Source organism: Hylobates moloch, unplaced genomic scaffold (genome assembly GCF_009828535.3).
Source record: "Hylobates moloch isolate HMO894 unplaced genomic scaffold, HMol_V3 SCAFFOLD_8, whole genome shotgun sequence".
Classification (NCBI taxonomy): Eukaryota; Metazoa; Chordata; class Mammalia; order Primates; family Hylobatidae; genus Hylobates; species Hylobates moloch.
The window spans coordinates 62,725,867-62,745,606 of NW_026652283.1; the positions used below are offsets into that span (position 1 = coordinate 62,725,867).

At 37.5% G+C, this 19,740-nt stretch overlaps 1 protein-coding gene across 1 annotated transcript; it reads right to left on the minus strand.

Moving 5' to 3' along the window:
* Window positions 1–1,223: 1,223 nt before the first annotated feature.
* Window positions 1,224–15,291, minus strand: FMO3 (flavin containing dimethylaniline monoxygenase 3). Its single transcript, XM_032159096.2, has 7 exons — window positions 15,103–15,291; window positions 11,245–11,407; window positions 10,864–11,006; window positions 8,098–8,297; window positions 4,635–4,990; window positions 2,762–2,834; window positions 1,224–1,943 (listed from the first exon to the last, which is right to left on the minus strand). Exons 1-7 carry the CDS (start codon window positions 15,226–15,228, stop codon window positions 1,601–1,603), a joined length of 1,404 nt encoding a protein of 467 aa, XP_032014987.1. The 5' UTR covers window positions 15,229–15,291; the 3' UTR covers window positions 1,224–1,600.
* Between the last annotated feature and the right edge of the window lie 4,449 nt (window positions 15,292–19,740).

The window sequence follows — 19,740 nt, forward strand, 5'->3', positions numbered from 1 at the left end:
CACACACACACACATATGGGGGATATAGAAATGGAAGAAAGGAAGAAGATCACGTTTTTACCTAATGCTTTCTTCTTTTCTATTGTTACTTTCTTTATATTTTTATCTTTGGAGCTCAGCTTTATCAAAAATATTATATACAATTTTAAATATTTTCCTTTTCCTAATTGTTTACGGTAGCAAAGTAACATTCTGCTTTTAAGGTCTTCTTACCAGATGTGAAATATTCCCAAATATTCCCAAATGAAGCAAAACTTTTCTTGAAAACCTATGTCCTAAATGGAATCAAGTAACTAAAAATTAAACACAGCCCATAAAAATTTTTTACTTCATGTTATAAATGCCACTACAAAAAATAAATAGAAGATTAACTTGCTATAATCCAATTTCTAATATCCTTTTTTTTTGTATGATGCAATGGTTTGAATGTTTTTTCTCTCCAGATCTCATGTTGAAAACTAATCCCCAATGTAGCAGTATTAAAAGGTGAGGCCTTTAAGAGGTGATTGGGTTATGAGGACTCTGCCTAAATAAATTGAAGCATCATTTATGGATTAATGAATTAGTGGATTATCACAGGAATGGGACTGGTGGACCTTTAAGAGGAATATATATACGCACACACATATATTTGCTCCATTGATCTAAGTTGGAAGGGAAGTTTTAGTAAGAAATATGTAGTATAATAACTGGTGGAGTCCTCTGATGACTGATGATTCTGGCAGGTGATTTTATCTGCTCTATAATGTCAAAATTTAAAAATTATAATTATGAAAATTTTAATTATAAAATGTAATACACTATAAAATACAGTTTTAGATTTATTCTGGTACCTCATAAGTTTATTGGGGTAGACTATATAAGACTATAAATCTTTAATCTGTAAGCATTAGATTTTGGTCACAGTTTTGGCTAGATATTTAATTTTTAAAAGATTTAGCTAAAAGGTGTATTATTTGGTACTACACTCATTGTTATTGCTATTATTCATTTGCTGATAGAAGTTGAAACGTTCGTTTCTTTATTGAGAATATAAATAAAACAAATTACTTTGTGTTAACTTTCAATATAGACCAGGTCTTTATGCTATGTTTCTTGGGCAGGGAAGAGGAGGTCTTACCTGGATTATGTTGCACAAAACAAACAAATGAAAAATAATATAATAGCCAAACTCCCCCCTTGACCCTGCAAATAGCTTATAGAAGTAGTCTGAGAGTATCATATTATAATTATTCTGCTTAATTTGCTCTTTATTTAGATTTAAAATACATCTTTCATACATTGTTTAAAAGGAAAAAGGAATCATGTCAAAATGTTTGAGGAAATGATTTAAGTTAGATATAAAGAACATAGTTCTGATTTTGAAGTGTTAGTGGAACCCAAACAGAAATGATTAGTGCTCTCTTAAGATCATGACATGATTCTTAAAATGGCTATTTCAGAATCTAGAAATAACACTGTGTTACTGACTAATGTCTACAGAGTACTGCAAAAGATGCTGAATAGAAAAGTAGGTGGTGTGAAAATTTTAATTTTTAAATAGCAAAGCCCCTGTCTAGGTATTGTCAGTAACTTTCAGAAATCCTAGAGAAAATGATGATTAGGTCAACACAAGGAAAACAGCAATTAACAGAATAGGAATTGCAACGAGCTTCAGCCAATGGAAAAAGAAGCAAGGCTTCTGAAGTCTCCCAACCACTCGTGTCTGCATGGGTTTCAACGACCGGTCCCACTGGGTCAGGATGGCATTTCTGGCTCCTGGCCACTTCCCTGGGCCCACCAGCCTAAACTGGTAGGGACTACAAGGGCCAAAATAAACTTCCACGGCCAATTTGGGATCTGTGAGAAACAGCCATGGGATGTTGGGCTTTGCCCCAATGAAGGAGGAGAGTTCATCCATATAAACAATATAATCTGTCTGTATGGTCTCACTTTTGCCAAACCTGGAGATGGGAGAGAAAACACCACTGTGGATACCCAAACTCTGTGTAGAAACAGAACAGAGAAAATGGCTCACAACTTTATGTCAGTGAGAATTAACATCAATCTCTCTCTCTTTAAAAAAAATTTCCCATACTACCCTGACATAAAACATCAATTTCTTGTATAAGGAGAATGTCATTTGTTTATCCTGTACTTTGTAGTTTTTTTAAAGAACTTTCATACTGGTTTCATTTGGAAATACCCCAGCACTGCAATGCAGCTGAGAAAGACATTTTTTATCCTTATTTACAAATGGATAGATTGCCTCTTGCTCAAGTGATGCTTCTATAATTGTTCATGGCCACTGAGCTAATTAGTGACAAATAGAAATGGAGCCCAGTTCTCCAAATTCATTCTCACTTTGTGAGTCATTTTCATTAGAGGTATACCTTTGAAATATCCTCTACATCTTAGAGGATTTATGGGCTAGAGAATGGAAGTCCACATCCATGTGTTCCCAAACTCCTCTGATTTCAAATCCTTTCTGGGTCTCCTTTCTATGATATATTACAGGAGGCACGGAGGGCTAAAATTGTCTATGTAATGTAGATTCTCAATCCTATTATTCACTCTGTGCCTTGTACTAAAAAGAACTTAATACAGTGTCAGAAGCAACGTAGGTCTTCAATTAATATTTGTTGAATGGATGAATATAGCTTATAGCTGTCATTCCAATGACGTCATTCAGGATAATTTAAGATCAAAACAGTTCCAGGCATTCATAAATTCTCACTTTTCTATGGAAATCCTACACTCCTATTACAATAGGTACTCTTACCATTTGCGCTTTTTCTCCATTTTCTCATTAATATCATTCATCATGTCTTCCATAGAAGGCAAAGTACAAGTTCCTGAAAAAGAAGGAAAGACATGATGGTAATTAAATGAGCCTGGCATAGGACCAGCCTGTAATTTTCCCTTTTTAATAATGAGTTATGAATTACATTAATTGGTGATCATTTTCAGACAGACATCAAATTCAGTTCTAGTCTTCTCAGAACTCATGTTTGTCATAATAATTAAAAAAACATTACCTAAATAGCTTTGCTCTTAAACTGGTTACAAGATGTTTCAAAAAAGTTTCATAGATATATTTTAATCTCTCAGTCATATTTTAAGAATGTTGTCTTTTAAATTATAGCCAAACAGAGGTGAATTAGCATCACTTTTCCAAGATTTATGAAGAAAAATCTTCATAGAAATTAATCCTGCTTTGCCAGAAAATGGAATTTCCAGAAGATAAGATATAGAATTTGGTGAAGGGCTAAGTTTTTCTATGGAAATCCAGTAGTTCTTGAATGTGACTGAGGATATGGACTGTCCACAAGTCACCAAGGACATAAGGGAGACCCAGGAGACTAGATCTGACTTGGGGCTGTCCCAGGATCCAGGTTTACATAAGTTTGCAGAGTTGTCTAAAACCCAGACCAAAACAGGCTTTTGTGTCCAGAAATACTTCAAATTTAGGATGATTTCTTTGGCAATCTTGGAAAGAGAATAAAACTCTTAGCCCAGATATGATTGCTCAAGACCTACAATGGCTTGCTTAATTTCCCATTTCTACACTTCTTACAGGGAGGGTCACTTGAACAGCTTTTGTAGATGTGGCATGGTTCCAGGCCTTGGAACTTGTCATGCTTTTCAGAGGAAGAGATTGAAAAGAAAGAGACTGTTTTTTAGCCCGCCAACTACTGCCATTGGGTTGCTTGTAACTAGCCCCTCTTGTCTTGGTACTCTGGTTTTCCAAACCTAGGTTGTTTGCCTTGTGTCTCATTTCCCTTAAGACAGCCTGTGCCGTGTACATCAATTTTCCCCATAAATTGCCTTGTTTCCTTTCTTCAGAGCCCAAGTTACAACTCTTGTCCTCATAGAGAGTAAGGGTCCCACCCTTCCTTTAATGCCAGCCTCTCTGGGTCTGAACCCTAAGTGAAACCCTGAGTGAAATTTCATGCCATTACCTCCCTGGCTACCTGGTCGTGTGTTCTGCATCTTCCCACAGCTGTATTCCAGCCTGCTGCTGGAATTGCCTGACCTTTCTTGCCTGACCCCAATCAAGTTTGTTGTTTCCTTTGTAAAATATAAGAACTCAGTATTCTCATGTATTACAGACTGATCATCTACTACACTGAGCACTTTCTGCCTCTATTGATCCACTGTTTGTCCTTATTTTGTCAGGGAAGAAAATAGTAGTGGAAAAGCCATTGCCTCCCAGCAATCATATTTTCCATGACTGTGGATATTTGAAGTTGGCTGGATATTGGCTTGTAAACGTATTTTCTTATGAACTTTTCAAGCAATGTAATTCTACTGAGTTTTGCAATCATAATTTTATGAAGTTGTCATCCACTTAGTCTTAAGTGGATGCAAACTTTGGTAGTCTCAAGTCTAATAAATGATCTTAGGTAATTATCAGCTGTAAGAAGTTATAAGTCACAAAATACCTCCTCTAATAATATCTTGTAGTATTTCATACAATAATCCAAACTGGTATACTTTAAATTGCTAACAAAATATAGCACCAAAGAATATAGAATTATAAATTTTCAAAACTGAAGGGGACCTTGTAACTAGGATTATTGTTTTCACAAAGATCCAAAGTTATTGTCACTGGCATTCATCTTCCCAATCCATGAGCCTCTTTATTGACTTACCCTTTATTACTTGTGCTGCCCAGCGGGACTGGAGGTCAACTGTGGGAATGGCAGCCCCAAGGGACTGGACAAAGCCAATCACTGCTATGGTTGACTTCTCAAGTAGAGGAGGAAATACTCCTTTAAATAAAATGATCTCATTGTTTCTGCTTTTGATGATAGAATCATCAAAGAAGGGGTAGGCAAAACTATACCCTGTTGCAAAGATTACACAGTCAATGCCCTCAAATATGGTCCCATCCTCAAAAATGGCCGAGGTCTCTGTGAATTCCTTCACGTTAGGCTTTACGGACACAATGCCACACAGAATGCAAGCTGGGAGCTCATCATTAAATACAGGCTCTTTCCTCAGGACTCTGTATGGAAAACAGAGACAATTATTAGAAGTGTAATATTTCCCTCTTGTTTTATTGGTCCATATATAAATTGATAAGGAAGGAAAAAATGACCCAAGATTTTTTTTTCTGAGCCATAGAGTATCTCTAATATGGCTGAAGAACAAAATTGATGGGAGGCAACATTGGGAAGTAAGAGAAGTTGCTATTTGCTGGCCCCGTCTCTATTTTCTGTGATCCTTCTCTTCCATGGAGCTCTTTCTAAATCCCAGAATAAAGGCTTATGCCCAGTTCCCTGTTAAAGCCTGTTTCAGGAAAAACTCTGAAGTGAGGGTACCTCGGTGTTTACATTTTTAAAGTTGCTACTTATTCAGTGGGAACCTTGATGAGATTGTTTTTTAAATTCTTGGTGTCTCATATTTCTCATCTGCAATGTCAGTAATGTTTGTACTACCTCAGAAGTTCCCTGATTGATATAGAGAGTTTTGCACAGTCTCTAGCATATACATAGAGCTCGAAAATGTTAACTGTTATTCTTAATTCAGTATACTCCAAGGTGGTCATCATAATGTGGAGAAGATCAAATAGGAGGAGGAAAGTCAAAGGTGTGAAAGCTGCAGCTGGGCTCTTGAGGGATGAAGTATGAGCCCTGTGCAGACAGAGGCACCAGTCAGGTGAAGGAGAGAGCACCCAGGAATTTAAATAGGGCCAGAGGGAGGGTGCCAGTTTGAGGCTTTGGCGACTGCAAGTCTGGAAAGAGAGAGCTTTGGACTACTTTTTATTCAACAATGTGTGTGGTGGGAGCAGAGAAATCTGAACCAAGGTATGAATGTGAATACAGTTGAAGGAAAGAGTGTTGTTCTTGTATGGCTGTGGGAGCTGTGAGAGAGTGCTACAGGCAGATTCCACTGGAGAACAAACTGAGCTGGACCATGAGATTGGTTGGAATCTTACTTGGAAAATGGCTTGACTCAATTGCACTTATTACCTGCCATTTATTTGAAACTTGTGGCCATCAGGTTTTCACCTCCACCATCACCACACTGAAACTGCTCTTGTCAAGACCATCAGAATCAGGCTCCCAGATCCAGTGGTCCACCCTCACTTTCCCTTTTACTCAACTTGGCATTTAACATAATTGATGGTTTCCTCTTTCTTGAAACACTGTATTCATTTTGTTTCCAGGTCATCACTCTCTCTCAGTTCCTTTCCTACTTTGCTGGCTATTCTTTTTCTGTCTTTCACAGATGTCTTCTCCTCTTCTCTTCCTAACTTCTGACAATGGCCTACCTCAGGACTCAGCCCTCAGACCTTTAGTCTCCTCCATTTACACGCATTCTTCAAGAGATGTCATCTAGTTCCATTTCTTCAGGAAAAATTTTCTCATGACTCCAAAGTTTTAACTTCTGGTTTGAGCCTCCCTCCTGTCTTGTGTTTCCCACTGCTGGCTCAACATTCTTCTACCCGAATGTCTAATAGGCATTCCAACTTTAATATGTCTAAAACTGAACTTCTGTTCCTCCTGTAGTTTTTCACATTTTAGTAAATGTCAATGTCATCCTTTTTCAAATATCTTGAAGACATTCTTACTCCCTCCTTGCTCTCTCATCCTCTATCCAGTCCACAGAAAATCCTATTTGGGTCTATCTTCATGCTATCTAGAAATCTGCCCAATTCTGACCGCTCATTGCTAACAATTTTGGTCCAGGCCAACATCCCCTCTGATTCAGGTTTTTGAGAGTAGCTTTTTAACTGGTCATTTGGCTTCCTTCCTTGCCCTACCCTTACATTGAATGATGACCACAGCAGCTGATCAATCTCTGCAATACTAATTTAGGTCTTGTAATTCATTTGCTCAGATGCCTGCTGTAGTTTCCCATTGCTTTCAGAATAAAAGCCAGAGTCCTTACAATGATCTACAAGGCCCATGCCATCCAACAGTTTTTATGTCACTGGTTTTATCTCTCCCCTCATTGTTTTCTCCAGGAAAAGAAGCCCCATTGTTGTTTGTTGATCATTCCAGCCCTGCCCGTAAATACCCTGGCTGTGTCCTCAGTCTGGAATACCCTTCCCCAGAGACCCTCATGGCTCATTCCCTCAACTCCTTCAGAGGTTTTCTTAAAAGTCTCCTCCCTGAGACGTACTCTGAGGACTGTATTGGAAATTGTCCTGATAGCATTTGCCATTACCTTTATCTGCTTTGTTTTCTTCCCCAAAGCACACATCGCCATATGATCTTATGCTATTGTTTGTCTGTTTCCCACCACTTAGAATGTAGGTTCCATGAGGACAGGGATTTTTGCATGTTTTGTTCACTACTATATTCACAGGGCTAAACACAGGACCTGGCATATAATAAACGTGTAATAAATGTTTGTCTAATTAATGAATTCACTTTGATGTAAACAGCTCATAACTTGGGTTTTTCACCACGTGTCAAAGTCATTTCTTGTTATGTTACTGGCTTGGAGGATGTTATAGGAGAAGATGGGAAGGAGACTGAAGATGCAAGCATTGGTATGTATGTGTTTAGTGAGAGGAGTCCATTAAGGGGTGGGTGATGAAAAGGGAAAGGTAGGACATGAAATGTTCCCCTGATGTGCTTAACTTTGCCACTAAGTGATAGGTAGTAGAGCAAGTGGCCAAGAGTGAGAGGCTCTAGAATCAGCAGATCTGGGTTTGTTTTGAATGCTGCTTCTACTTCCTGGCTGTGGGATTTTAGTAAAGTTATTAACTACTATAACTGAAACTCAGTTATCTCATCTCTAAAATGGAGATACTAATAGAGCTCTCTTCATAATTGTAAGGATAAAATGAAATAATATATGCCAGAGCCTTAGCAGAGTCTTGCTAAATCTCTGACATGTATAAAATGCTTAAAAGAGGTTAACTTTGATTATCATTACTCCTGGGACTAATTCCTGAGGCATTATATAATTTTCCAGCTGTGTAAATATAGTAAGGAGGATTGCAAAATAGGAAATCACTCTTAATTTTTGCAGTTCTTTATCTTCTGATATATGAGTTGTGATTGCTAATACTTTGATTTGTTTTGGGGTTACGGAACATTAAGCGTTGTTGACACTGAACTAAAGGCCAGCAGGCATATCACTTTAACTCTGCATTACCCATTTAAAGGCATCAAGCCATAGTTTTCATGCTTGAATCTTGCATTCATCTGCTTCACATACAACCAGTCAGAGATGGCTGTCGGTAAATTGTTCCTGAGGAAGGTTCCAAATCGAGTGACAAGCAGCATGTCCCAAGGATAACCATTGTCCCAGACCCGGCTCATCACCCAGGAGCCACTTCTGGAGCTGATCATGACCTTAAAAAATATGAATTCAACTATGAAATTAGTGACCATTTGTAGTAGATATTCTGGTGAGCACCCCAGATCCCTCTTGAGGAATAGATCTATTACCCCAGCTGCAGAAAGTGGTGTCAGAAGGCATCTCTCAGATGTCAGTCCATTTTGACAGTTGCTTTGGCTGAAGAGAGGGGCCTTACCCAACATCTTCTACTCTTTCTGAGTTTCCTCCATCTAGTGACTGGTCAGTGTGGGCATATAAAGGCCCAGTCCCTCACCTCAAATTGGGGCAATGCCAAAGGACCATCCCAGTTTCAAAGTAAACGGAAGCTTCCTTCTCGTCCTGCAGAAGTATTGATCCTGAGAGTGTTCCCAAATAAACTTCTGAACTTTACATCTTAGGGTCAGCCACCCTGTCACAGTGCTGCAGGCAAATTTTCATAGTTTAATCAGTCTCTGCTACAGGTGACTAATAACTGAATTCTAGTCATGTTTTCCCTAGTGCTTATCTAACTATTGCTGTCTACAAATAAGCAATTATGATCTCAAAATAGGCATTTTAAACCAAAATGCCTGCTACTATCTGGAAAGAAGGTGAGAAATTTGGAATCAGAAAACCATACGCTCAAACACTGGCTCTCCTACTTATTAATGATGTGATTTGAAAAAATTCCTTTAACTTCTCTAATCTTGTTCCCTCATTCCCAAAATGGAGAGAATCGAATTTGCCTCATCAAATTTGTGTAAGCGTTAATTCGATGTGATAAACTATGTCACATGGCTAACGTTACCTGGCAGATAGTATGTGGTCAGTAAATGTCAGTTTCCTTTCCTTCCCCTTCTGTTATGCTAATCCATAATAGTGTAGTTTTCAGGCTTTCTTTGTCTTTTTTAAAACCAATTTTTATGTGCCATATCACTTCAAGGCATTTGTTATAAGAGGAACTAGACAAATAAGAAGAGACTAAAGGAGTCCAGGCATGGTGGCTCACGCCTATAATCCCAGAACTTTGGGAGGCCTAGGTGGGCAGATCATCTGAGGTCAGGAGTTCAAGACCAGCCTGGCCAATATGGTGAAACCCTGTCTGTACTAAAAATACAAAAATTAGCTGGGTATGGGGTGTGGTGGCGGGTGCCTGTAATCCCAGCTACTCAGGAGGCTGAGATGGGAGAATTGCTTGAACCTGGGAGACGGAGGTTGCAGTGAGCCGAGATTGTGCCATTGCACTCCAGCCTGGGCAACAGAGTGAGACTCTTGTCTCAAAAAAAAAAAAAAAAAAGAGAGAGAGACTAAAGGATCAATGAATTAAATAGCCTCTGAAATTGATCTTCCCTCTAATTTATCACGTATGCAAATAATCACATATACAAATACAAATCTCTTAAAACTATGAGTTCATCATAAATTTCCTAAACCCAAGAAGCTGAAATAATGATTTACCTTTATTTATGCAGAAATCTATTTTATCCTGTCATTCAAGTCCTTAAAATATGTGATATAACCTGATCCCAATCTTTCTTTCCTGTAACTCAATCCTATAACTACTGTTCCTTGGATTCAGAAGCTTTGACTTTCAGTTCTGTAACCCTTCAGTAGCTCAAACATTAATTTTCTCGATGACTTTCAGAAGACAATTGACATTTCTGGTCCTCATTTATCCTTTCTGTAATAAAACTACCTTCTTCCCACAAGCAAAGGAGCTCGTTTACAGGAAGGTACTTGAATACCATAATGCATTATACAAATTGTTAGCATTAAGAACCTCCATTCCAGCAAGATGAAACTATAACCTACAATAGTCAAATATACAATGCTCATTTTCTTGTCTTCATGCCTCTGCTCATGGCATTTCCAATTCTAAGAAGAGCTGTCGCCTCTTCAGTCTCATGATTTATATTTATTGTTCAAGGACTGGTTCTGTTCTACCTCCTTTGTGAGGCATCCAGTTTTGGAATCATAGCATCTAGTGCCTGAATCACTTGTTTATCCCTTTTTCCAGTGGCAGCTCTTGTTCCAGAGCAGGGATCATGCCTGTTATGTTCACCACTGTCTTCAGCACCCAAGCCAGTGCCTGGCACATAGTAGGCCCTCAATAAGTAGTCATGGGACAAATATGTGCATGCATGCATAAATGAATGAATAAATGAGCCACTCTATATTGCTTAAATCTTGTTCAAAAGCTTTAACTTTATAACAAGCCCCAGAAGTAGGTTCTATTTTTATATGTTTTACCATTGAGAAACTTGCCTCAGAGAGATTGAAGGACTTGCCTGAGTCTCAGAGTCATAACCTTAACTCTAAATCTGTGCTAGTTTTAGAGAAATTGATCAGAGACATTAGGCACCAAATGTCTTGAAGAAGATTGCTGAATGACAGTATTACTCCTTGCTGATGTTCTGCCTTTGTCTATGAAGCAATTTAAAACCTCACCTGTTACTTGGGGAAGCTCAGCTGTGTGAAATACCACTTAGTCCTTACATCAGATAACTTTCCCTCCTCCCCCACATTTCATATCACACCTTTCAAACGGTAATAACTCTTCTGTCAGTAACGAGAGTCACCTGAGTACCCGGGGAGTAGTACCTGTTCTGCTGTGTGGCTGAGTTCTGTGGCAATATCACAGCCCGAATTCCCCAGGCCAACCACCAGGACACGCTTTCCATTGAATACACCTGGTTCTTTATAGTCCCTGCTGTGGAAGCATTTGCCTTTAAAGTGGTTTAGTCCTGAGTGAAAAGTGAGAAATATATGGCAGTTTGAGTCACATATTTAAACAAAGACTTTAACAGAAGCGACCTTGTGAATAGATGCAGTCACAATAATGTGCTATTTTAACACACCAAGCATATTAGATATAACAGAAGTATATTTTAATTTAACCTGCTTGTACTTTTAGAAAAAAGACATTATCGAGATATTAATTTTTGTCAGTTATGTGGCTAGCAGCTTAAATTTTGGCCTTACCTGGAAAGGACTCTTTTGGTAGGTTGGGATACACATGATGTCCGGAACAAACCATTACAGCATCAAAGACGGCCGATTCTTTTTTACCATCCCTTTCAGTGGTAACATCCCACTGGCCAGTAGTTGCAAAATCAGGACGTTTATTTACACTGGATACAAATGTCTAAGAGAAATACAGAAAGAAACCCCTCTTTTCTATGCTAGCAAATGGTTTTGGCAGATACAGTATGAAAAAAGAGAAGTGGGTTAGGAAAAATATTTAATTATTAAGATACATATTACAAATTTAAAATTCCCTCAGAATAAATCAAAACACTAAATGGTATCTATTTGTCCCTGCATGATTTTTTGTGCATAATCAGTATTTTCTGGAGTACAAGACTGACACCCCTTGGAGATATGGCAGTGAATTCAATTATAATTTACAAGAGGTGCACATCACATATACTAGAAAATCTGATGGCCAATAATGTTCTGGATCACATTCCTGTATGTTCTGGTTCAGTACATTAAAGATAGCTCAAAGATAGAGGTACTGAACCAGAACATACGAAAATGTGATCCAGAAAATTATTAAATTCATTAAATTAAAATTAAAACTATTAAATTCAAATTTCTAACATACTCCTAGGTGACGCTGATGTCACTTGGACTATACACTGAGTAGCTTTGACTAGATTATCAATAAATATTTGTTCACAGCTAAATGGCTGCCTGTTGTTGTGCTCCCTGTTTTAAAAAAAATCTTTAAATTCTTCTGATTATATTGGAAAAAAGAATCTATTTGGTATTAATTGTTCTTAAAAACTTTATTATGTACTATTTCATACATATAAGAAAATGCACAAACACATATATGTTACATTTTTGTTAGTTATGAAATATAATAAAATAAGCATTTATGGACCCATAAGACCTAATACATAATTTGTTTAGAATAACTCTGGGATTAGTTAATTAGTTATGCTATTGTATATGGCAACATTTTTTTGGATAGGTTTCTGTTTGCTGCTGGTTTACAGAAATGCAATTCATTTTTATATATTGATCTTATATATCACCACCTTGCCTAACTCTTTTTGTATTGCTATGAATTCTAGTAATTTATATATTTTAGATTTACTACATAGAGAATCACATTATCTTCAATAACTGTGTCTTACTTTCTTTTGAGTTGTCATTCTCTTTATTATTCTTTACTTACTGCACTGTTTCTTAAATTTCTTGACTATTGAAAAGAAGTAATTACTACTGATAATAGTAATTAGGAATTCTTATCTTGTTCTGAAACTTTAAAGTGAATGCTTCTAACTTTTCATCCTTTAGCACAGCACTGACCAGTACCAATATAGTATGAGCAATATATGCAATTACAAAATTTCTAAGACCGGGCATAGTGGCTTACGCCTATAATCCCAGCACTTTGGGAGGGTGAGGCAGGTAGATCACCTGAGGTTGGGAGTTCGAGACCAGCCTGACCAACATGGAGAAAACCCCGTCTCTACTAAAAATACAAAATTAGCTGGGCATGGTGGTGCATGCCTTTAATCCTAGCTACTTGGGAGGCTGAGGCAGGAGAATCACTTGAACCTGGGAGATGGAGGTTATGGTGAGCCAAGATCACACCATTGCACTCCAGCCTGGGCAGCAAGAGCGAAACTCCGTGTCAAAAAAAAAAAAAAAAATTCTAATAGTCACATTAAAAAGTGAAAAAAAAATGTATAATTTAACTCAATCTGTCTGATATGTTAACATTTCAAAATGTAATTAAAATTTATTAATAAGGTATTTTACTTTCCTTTTTTATAATAAGACTTGGAAAGTTTGTGTATATTTTATACTTATAGCACATCTCAGTTTTGTGGCTAGTGGCTACTATATTGAACAGTGCAGATTTAAGATAAATTAAGATAAAGATTAAGATAATGTTTGTGTATGTTTTGCTGGTTCAAGACAATTTTGCTCTAAGTTTGGTGAGAGTTTTCTTTTGATTTTCTTTTTTTTCTTTCAAGCACAAATACGTGTTAAATTTCAGTTAATGTAACTGAATTTTAAATTCTGAATTTGTTAAATAAACATATGGTTTTCTGCCTGTAACAGGTTTTTGTGGTAAAATATATATGTATATTTCTTAGTATTAAAATACCCTTGCATACTTAGGCCAAAGTCAACTCAATCAAGACAGTTAATCTCTCTCTTTTTTAATTATACTTTAAGTTTTAGGGCACATGAGATACCATCTCACACCAGTTAGAATGGCGATCATTAAAAAGTCAGGAAACAACAGGTGCTGGAGAGGATGTGGAGAAATAGGAACACTTTTACACTGTTGGTGGGACCGTAAACTAGTTCAACCATTGTGGAAGTCAGTGTGGCGATTCCTCAGGGATCTAGAACTAGAAATACCATTTGACCCAGTTAATCTCTTTTAATACTCTGTTGGATTCATTTTTGAAGGATTTTTACATTGATTTTCATGAAGGAGATTGGCCTGTAATTTTCGTATTTCATATTATCTTGTCTGCTTTTGATGTAAAGGTAATAATGTCACAAAATAACTTTGGAAATCATATCTCATTTTCAAGGCTCTGAAAGTTTCTAAAATATTGAAATAACTTGTTCACTGCAAATTTGGAAGTACCCATGGAACTGTTAATTTTCTTTATGGGAAGATTTTTAATTTCTAGGTCAAAAGAACTATAAATCATCAAACAACAATTCAGGCTTTCTACTTATTATTGAGTGGGTTTTGATAAGATTTTTTTAAAAAATTGCGAAAATTTAACCAACTTAAAATATTACTTGGCAAACACTTTTATAGTATTCTTGTTATATTTTTTAATTTATCTGTATCCATTTTGTCTACTCTTTCCTTCTCAATATTATTTATTTGTGCCTTTGATTATTTTTTTCCTTGAACTGCCAGCTTTTTATCTATTGTTTATTTATATATTTTTTGAGATAGGGTCTCTGTCACCCAGGCTGGAGTGCAGTGGTGCGATCTCAGCTCACTGCAACCTCTACCTCCCGAGCTCAAGCAATCCTCCCACCTCAGCCTCCCTAGTAGCTGGGACCACAGGCATGTGCCACCACATCCAGCTAATTTTTGTATTTGTTGTAGAGACAGGGTTTCTCCATGTCACCCAGGCTAGTTTCCAACTCCTGGACTCCAGCAATCTGCCTGCCTTGTCCTCCCAAAGTGCTGGGACTATAAGCATGGGCCATTGCACTTGGCTCCTGTTGTTTATTTTATTAGTCTTTTCAAGTAAATAACTTTCAATTTGTACATATGCTTTATTTTATATTTTATAAATTTATTTTTATATCCCCTTCATTCTATGTTCTTTGAGTTTATTCTATTTTTCTTTTACTAATTTCTTAAACTTTCTTACCTTATTTTTAAACTTTTTCATTTTCTAATGTAAACATTTACATTTATAATTTTCATGAAAATATAGCTTCCTGTGTTTCTCACAAGTATTGATACATAGAACTAAATTAACATTCAGTTATAGATATTTTAAAATTCCAATTGAAATTTCTTCTTTGACCTATATGTTATTCAGATAAAAAGAGTTTTTAATTTCCAAATTCACAGGTATTTTACATTTATTTCTTTGGTATTGATTTCTAAATTAGTAGTGATTTAGTCTAAGAACTGTAGGTGGTCAAATTTTGTGAATTTTCCAGGTATCCTTGAGAAGAAGGTAATTCTCTAAACCTAGAGTTAGAGAGGCCACACTGTTAAAAATGTTGACAAATTGCAAAGGGAAACTGAAAGGAACAAATGAGAATCCAGTAGTAGACACAGACTTCTTCAGCATTATGACAAGAGCTAAATTGTTGATAACATCTTACCTTAAATTGTATGTACTTCAGGAGGTTCTTTTCTTTGGCAAATGCAATGATATATTCCTGGATCTTGCTGTTGTGCATAAAGTTGGGGAAGTCATCAGGAAACGGGAAGTCTGGGAAACACATCATCTCTTTGGAAGAGTTGGAAAAGACTGATTTGTAAATGCTAGCCCTGCCCTCCTCTGCATGGTCCTGTGAATGTATAGTTTCAAATGGAAGAGAACTGGTAAATGAGCATACTGATCATGGTCAGGGCTGGTTCCACGTAATTACAGTCATCCCTTGGTATCTATGGAAGGTTCCAGGACCTCTGTGGTTACCAAAATCTATGATTGCTCAAGTCTCTTATATAAAATGATATAGTATTTTCATATAACCTATATACAGATACTTTAAATCATCTCTAGGTTACTTATAATACCTAATGCAATATAAACGCTAAATGAATAGTTATAGTGTATTGTTTTTTGATTTTTATTTTTATTTTTTATTTGTTTTTTTGGATTTTTTTAATCAATGATTGGTTGAATCTGTGGATGCAGAACTTGCAAAAACAGATTGCCAACTGTATACTTACTGAGTCATCCTTTATCCACAGTAAATTCAGTAAGACACACATAAATTAACTTCACTTCAACAATTGATGCTAATCATGGAAACTTGTCAAGGGAACTTAGGATATGGAAGAATACCTTTCTTAATATCTTTTAAGAAAATATATCTTAATCTTTTCTAAGTGAAACAAATTTTAAATTTCATTATGTCCTTTAGGCCTATGTAACTAGAATCCTTTCATTCCCTTGAACCATTAAATACGGTGACAGAGATTTATCAAAATTCAACCTTGCGTAATTTCAATGTGTCAACTCATGAGCACAAGCATCCAATGGTCAATTTATAAAAGCAAACAGTAACAAGAGGTTGCAACTATTGATCAGATTTGTAAATGTAAGCATTTTAAGACCTAATTTTTAAAAAATTAACCTTAGAATTTCTATAATGTATAAAGTAAGGTTAACTATTTTGAATCTAACACAGAATTTGTGGGCATCGCATGCCTTTTGAGCACTTATGTAAGTAACAAAGTTTTAGCTTTCAATGATACAAAAATATCTGAATTTGCTTTAATTCTAAGGAATTATAGAACTATGCTAATAAAGCCTTAGAGGAAATGTTAAGTGATGATGAATAAAGAAAAAGAACATTGAGGAAAGAATGATCAGCAATGAGAAGGTTAGGACATTGTGTTGTGGTTCTTTAGCCACACACTGAAATAAACTGGGAGCTTTAAAAAAACATTGAGCATTAGGTCCCACTCTCAGAGAATTTGATTTAATTGACAACAAGTTTTAAAAGCTCTTCAGGTAATTCTAAGGTGCAGCCAAGTTTGGCAGTCACAATGTAGAGTTCAACAAATAGAAGCTCATGACCAACAGGCTACAGTTACTGTGGAAGAGCTTACCATAGGACACATCTGTTATAGCTGTGAGCTCTGCAAAGCAAGCTGTTGAATGAACAAAAGGCATTAAGTTAAAAAAAATACTGGTAGGAGCATTGTTAGGAAGAGGTGGAGCCTTGGTTTAGCTCTTTTGAAGCACCAAGGTACTTATATCTCAAGTTTCATGATGAAAGATCAGATTGTGGATCTCTATGTGTAGTTGCTAGTTCATAGTGGAAAGTACTGAGCACTAGAAACTTCTAATTAGAGCTTATCTAACTCAAAGTTGTCAGGGCCCCCAGAACATGAAATTTTAGTATAATATTGGAATATTACAATCACGTCAAAAGCCAATGTGGCTGCAGTTTCATTATTGACAATTAATTGGCAGATTAGTTGCCATGTTCATTTCAGAAAGCAGTGTGTTCTTTAAATAGGACATGAGTTTTCTGCTGCTCACACGGTTTGTTGACCCTGCTATAGGCATGTGGGATGGGGAAGTGCAAAAATTTGTAGCTTTCTGTGAGTTCGGTAAGTTTAAAGAGATGATAATCAGCATAAAGAGAGAAGAAACATTAAAGAAAAAAATTGATATATAGTCTAGAAAAAAATCAGAGGAAGTTATAAAAGGGTGGTATTCCCAGAAGAAAGCCTCTATTCATAAAACTTCATGCAAAAATTCATATGATTTACTGATTTATTGTTTGGGGAGCTCCTGAGAAAAGAGGACATTTTACCCAGATCCGTGGCCTATTCAGAAATGTGGCCTGTGATTAGGCCGCAGATCTGGGTGAAATGTCCTCCTTCTGTGATCAAAGAAGGTGAGGGAAATACATCATCGTGGCTCTAGATCAGGGTTAGAAGTCAGAACTAGAAGGGAACTAGAAGGGCATAGAAAGTGCTGTAGTAAACAGCTCCAACAGTTTCAACTATATGCACCCTTAGTGTTAGCTAAGTTTTAACCAATGTTTGGATCTCTCTGAAATTTAAAAAAAGTTACAATAATGTAAAATGATGATGTTAGAAACCAAAGGGAAGGCAAATACAAAATTAAGACAATTTTATAACAATCTCATAATGTGAATACTCAGCCTATTGCTGCAGACTTCTAGTGATCTGAGAAACACTGCTGTTTGCTCCATCATTTGCAATCTATAAGCCCCCTCACAGTAGTAAAATAGGAAACACTGAAAAACCAAAGGTATTAGCTTCTTGTGGCTGCTGTAATAAATTACCACAAAGTTAATGGCTTAAAATAGTAGCAATTGATTCACAGTTGTAGAAGTCAGCAGTCGGGAATCACTATCAGTAGGCTGAAAACAAAGTGTGACAGTACCATGTTCATTTTCAGAGGTCCAAGAGAGAATTCATTCCTTGCCTTTTCTGGTTTCTGGTGGATGCTGGCATTTCTTATTTTTTTCAGTGGCAAGAGCCCACTTGTATGCCTTCACTCATGGCTCCTCTGGCCATCATCAAAGATAGAGCATAGCATCTTCAAATTTCTCTCTTTCTGTTGAGGTCATCACATCACTTTCTCTCTTCTCTTTGTGTTAAATCTCCCTCTGCCTCTTAACGATGTATTCATTGTAGCATTTGGGGATCACCCACATAATGCAGAAAAATCTCTCCATCTCAAGATTTTTAACTTAATTATATTTGCAAATACCCTTTTCTCTTGTAAGTAAGATAACATTTACAGGTTCCAGGAATTTGGATGCGATATCTTTGAGGAGGGGCACTGTTCAATTGTTCAGCCTATTACAGGCCATCCTCTGGTTCCCAAGGATTCACATCCATCCCATCTGCAAAATACATTAACCCAATCCCAACATCCTCAAAGTCTCAACCCATAGCAGCATGAAATCAAGTCTCAACTTTTATTTATATATTTTCAATTCAGAAGTCCAAAATCTCATCATCATATAAATTATCTAAATCAGATATAAATGAGACTCTGGGTATGGACCAGGATAAGGCAAAATTTCTATCTGTGAATCTGTGAAACTAGAAAACAAGTTATCTTCTTCCAAAATACAATGGTGGGACAAGCATGGGTAACACTTATCGTCATTCTCATTTAACCGGGGAGGAAAAAGGAGGAAAGAAAAGAATCACTAATCCCAAGCAATTTTGAAATCCAGTAGGACAAATTCCATTAGGCTTGAAGGCTGTGGCTCAGGCCTCTGCCCTCAGGGCCTGAGGCTCTACCTTCTGGGCTATCCTTTCTTTTTCTTGAAGGGTAGCACATGTTGCAGTTCAGTTTTATCAACCTATGATGCCAGGTTCAAATTTTAAAGTCTTCCTCGAGCAGCAAGAAAGACAAATTAGCTGTCTTTGGCTGTGTTCCTCTCAATAGCCATATCAGCAGTGCGTTCTATCTTCAGCAACGTCTTGCAAAGTAAGTTTGAGTATGAGGCTTTGGTTAAGATCACTGTGTATAAGATATGGCCGGCCAGGAGCGGTGGCTCAGGCCTATAATTCCAGCACTTTGGGAGGCCGAGGCGGGTGTATCACCCGAGGTCAGGAGTTCGAGACCAGCCTGGCCAACGTGGCAAAACCCCATCTCTACTAAAAATACAAAAATTAGCGGGGCATGATGGCGCACACCTGTAATCCCAACTACTCGGGAGGCTGAGGCAGGAGAATCCCTTGATCCCAGGAGGCGGAGGTTGTAGTGAGCTGAGATTGTGCCATTGCACTCCAGCCTGGGCAACAAGAGAGAAACCCATCTAAAAAAAAAAAAAAGAAAAAAATAAACGGGAGTGGGGAGCCAAGATGGCTGAATAGGAACAGCTCCGGTCTCCAGCTCCCAGCCCGAGCGACACAGAAGACTGGTGATTTCTGCATTTCTGCTTGAGGTACCGGTTTCATCTCACTAGGGAGTGCCAAACAGTGGGTGCAGGACAGTCGGTGAAGCGCACTGTGCGCGAGCCGAAGCAGGGCGAGGCACTGCCTCACTCGGGAAACGCAAGGGGTTAGGGAGTTCCCTTTCCTAGTCAAAGAAAGGGGTAACAGACGGCACCTGGAATATCGGGTCAGTCCCACCCTCATACTGTGCTTTCCCAACGGGCCTGGAAAACGGCACACTAGGAGATTGTATCCCGCACCTGGCTCGGAGGGTCCTATGCCCACGGAGTCTCGCTGATTGCTAGCACAGCAGTCTGAGATCAAGCTGCAAGGCGGCAGCGAGGCTGGGGGAGGGG

What these genes read in the sequence shown, in the direction of transcription:
- FMO3 (XM_032159096.2), bottom strand. Translation starts at nt 15,228, where the DNA reads ATGATGTGTTTCCCAGACTTCCCGTTTCCTGATGACTTCCCCAACTTT. An exon ending in TGAAGTACATACAATTTAAG is followed by an intron (nt 11,408 to 15,102) that starts GTAAGATGTTAT and finishes TATTTCTCTTAG; the next exon opens with ACATTTGTATCCAGTGTAAA. An exon ending in TCAGCCACACAGCAGAACAG is followed by an intron (nt 8,298 to 10,863) that starts GTACTACTCCCC and finishes ATATTTTTTAAG; the next exon opens with GTCATGATCAGCTCCAGAAG.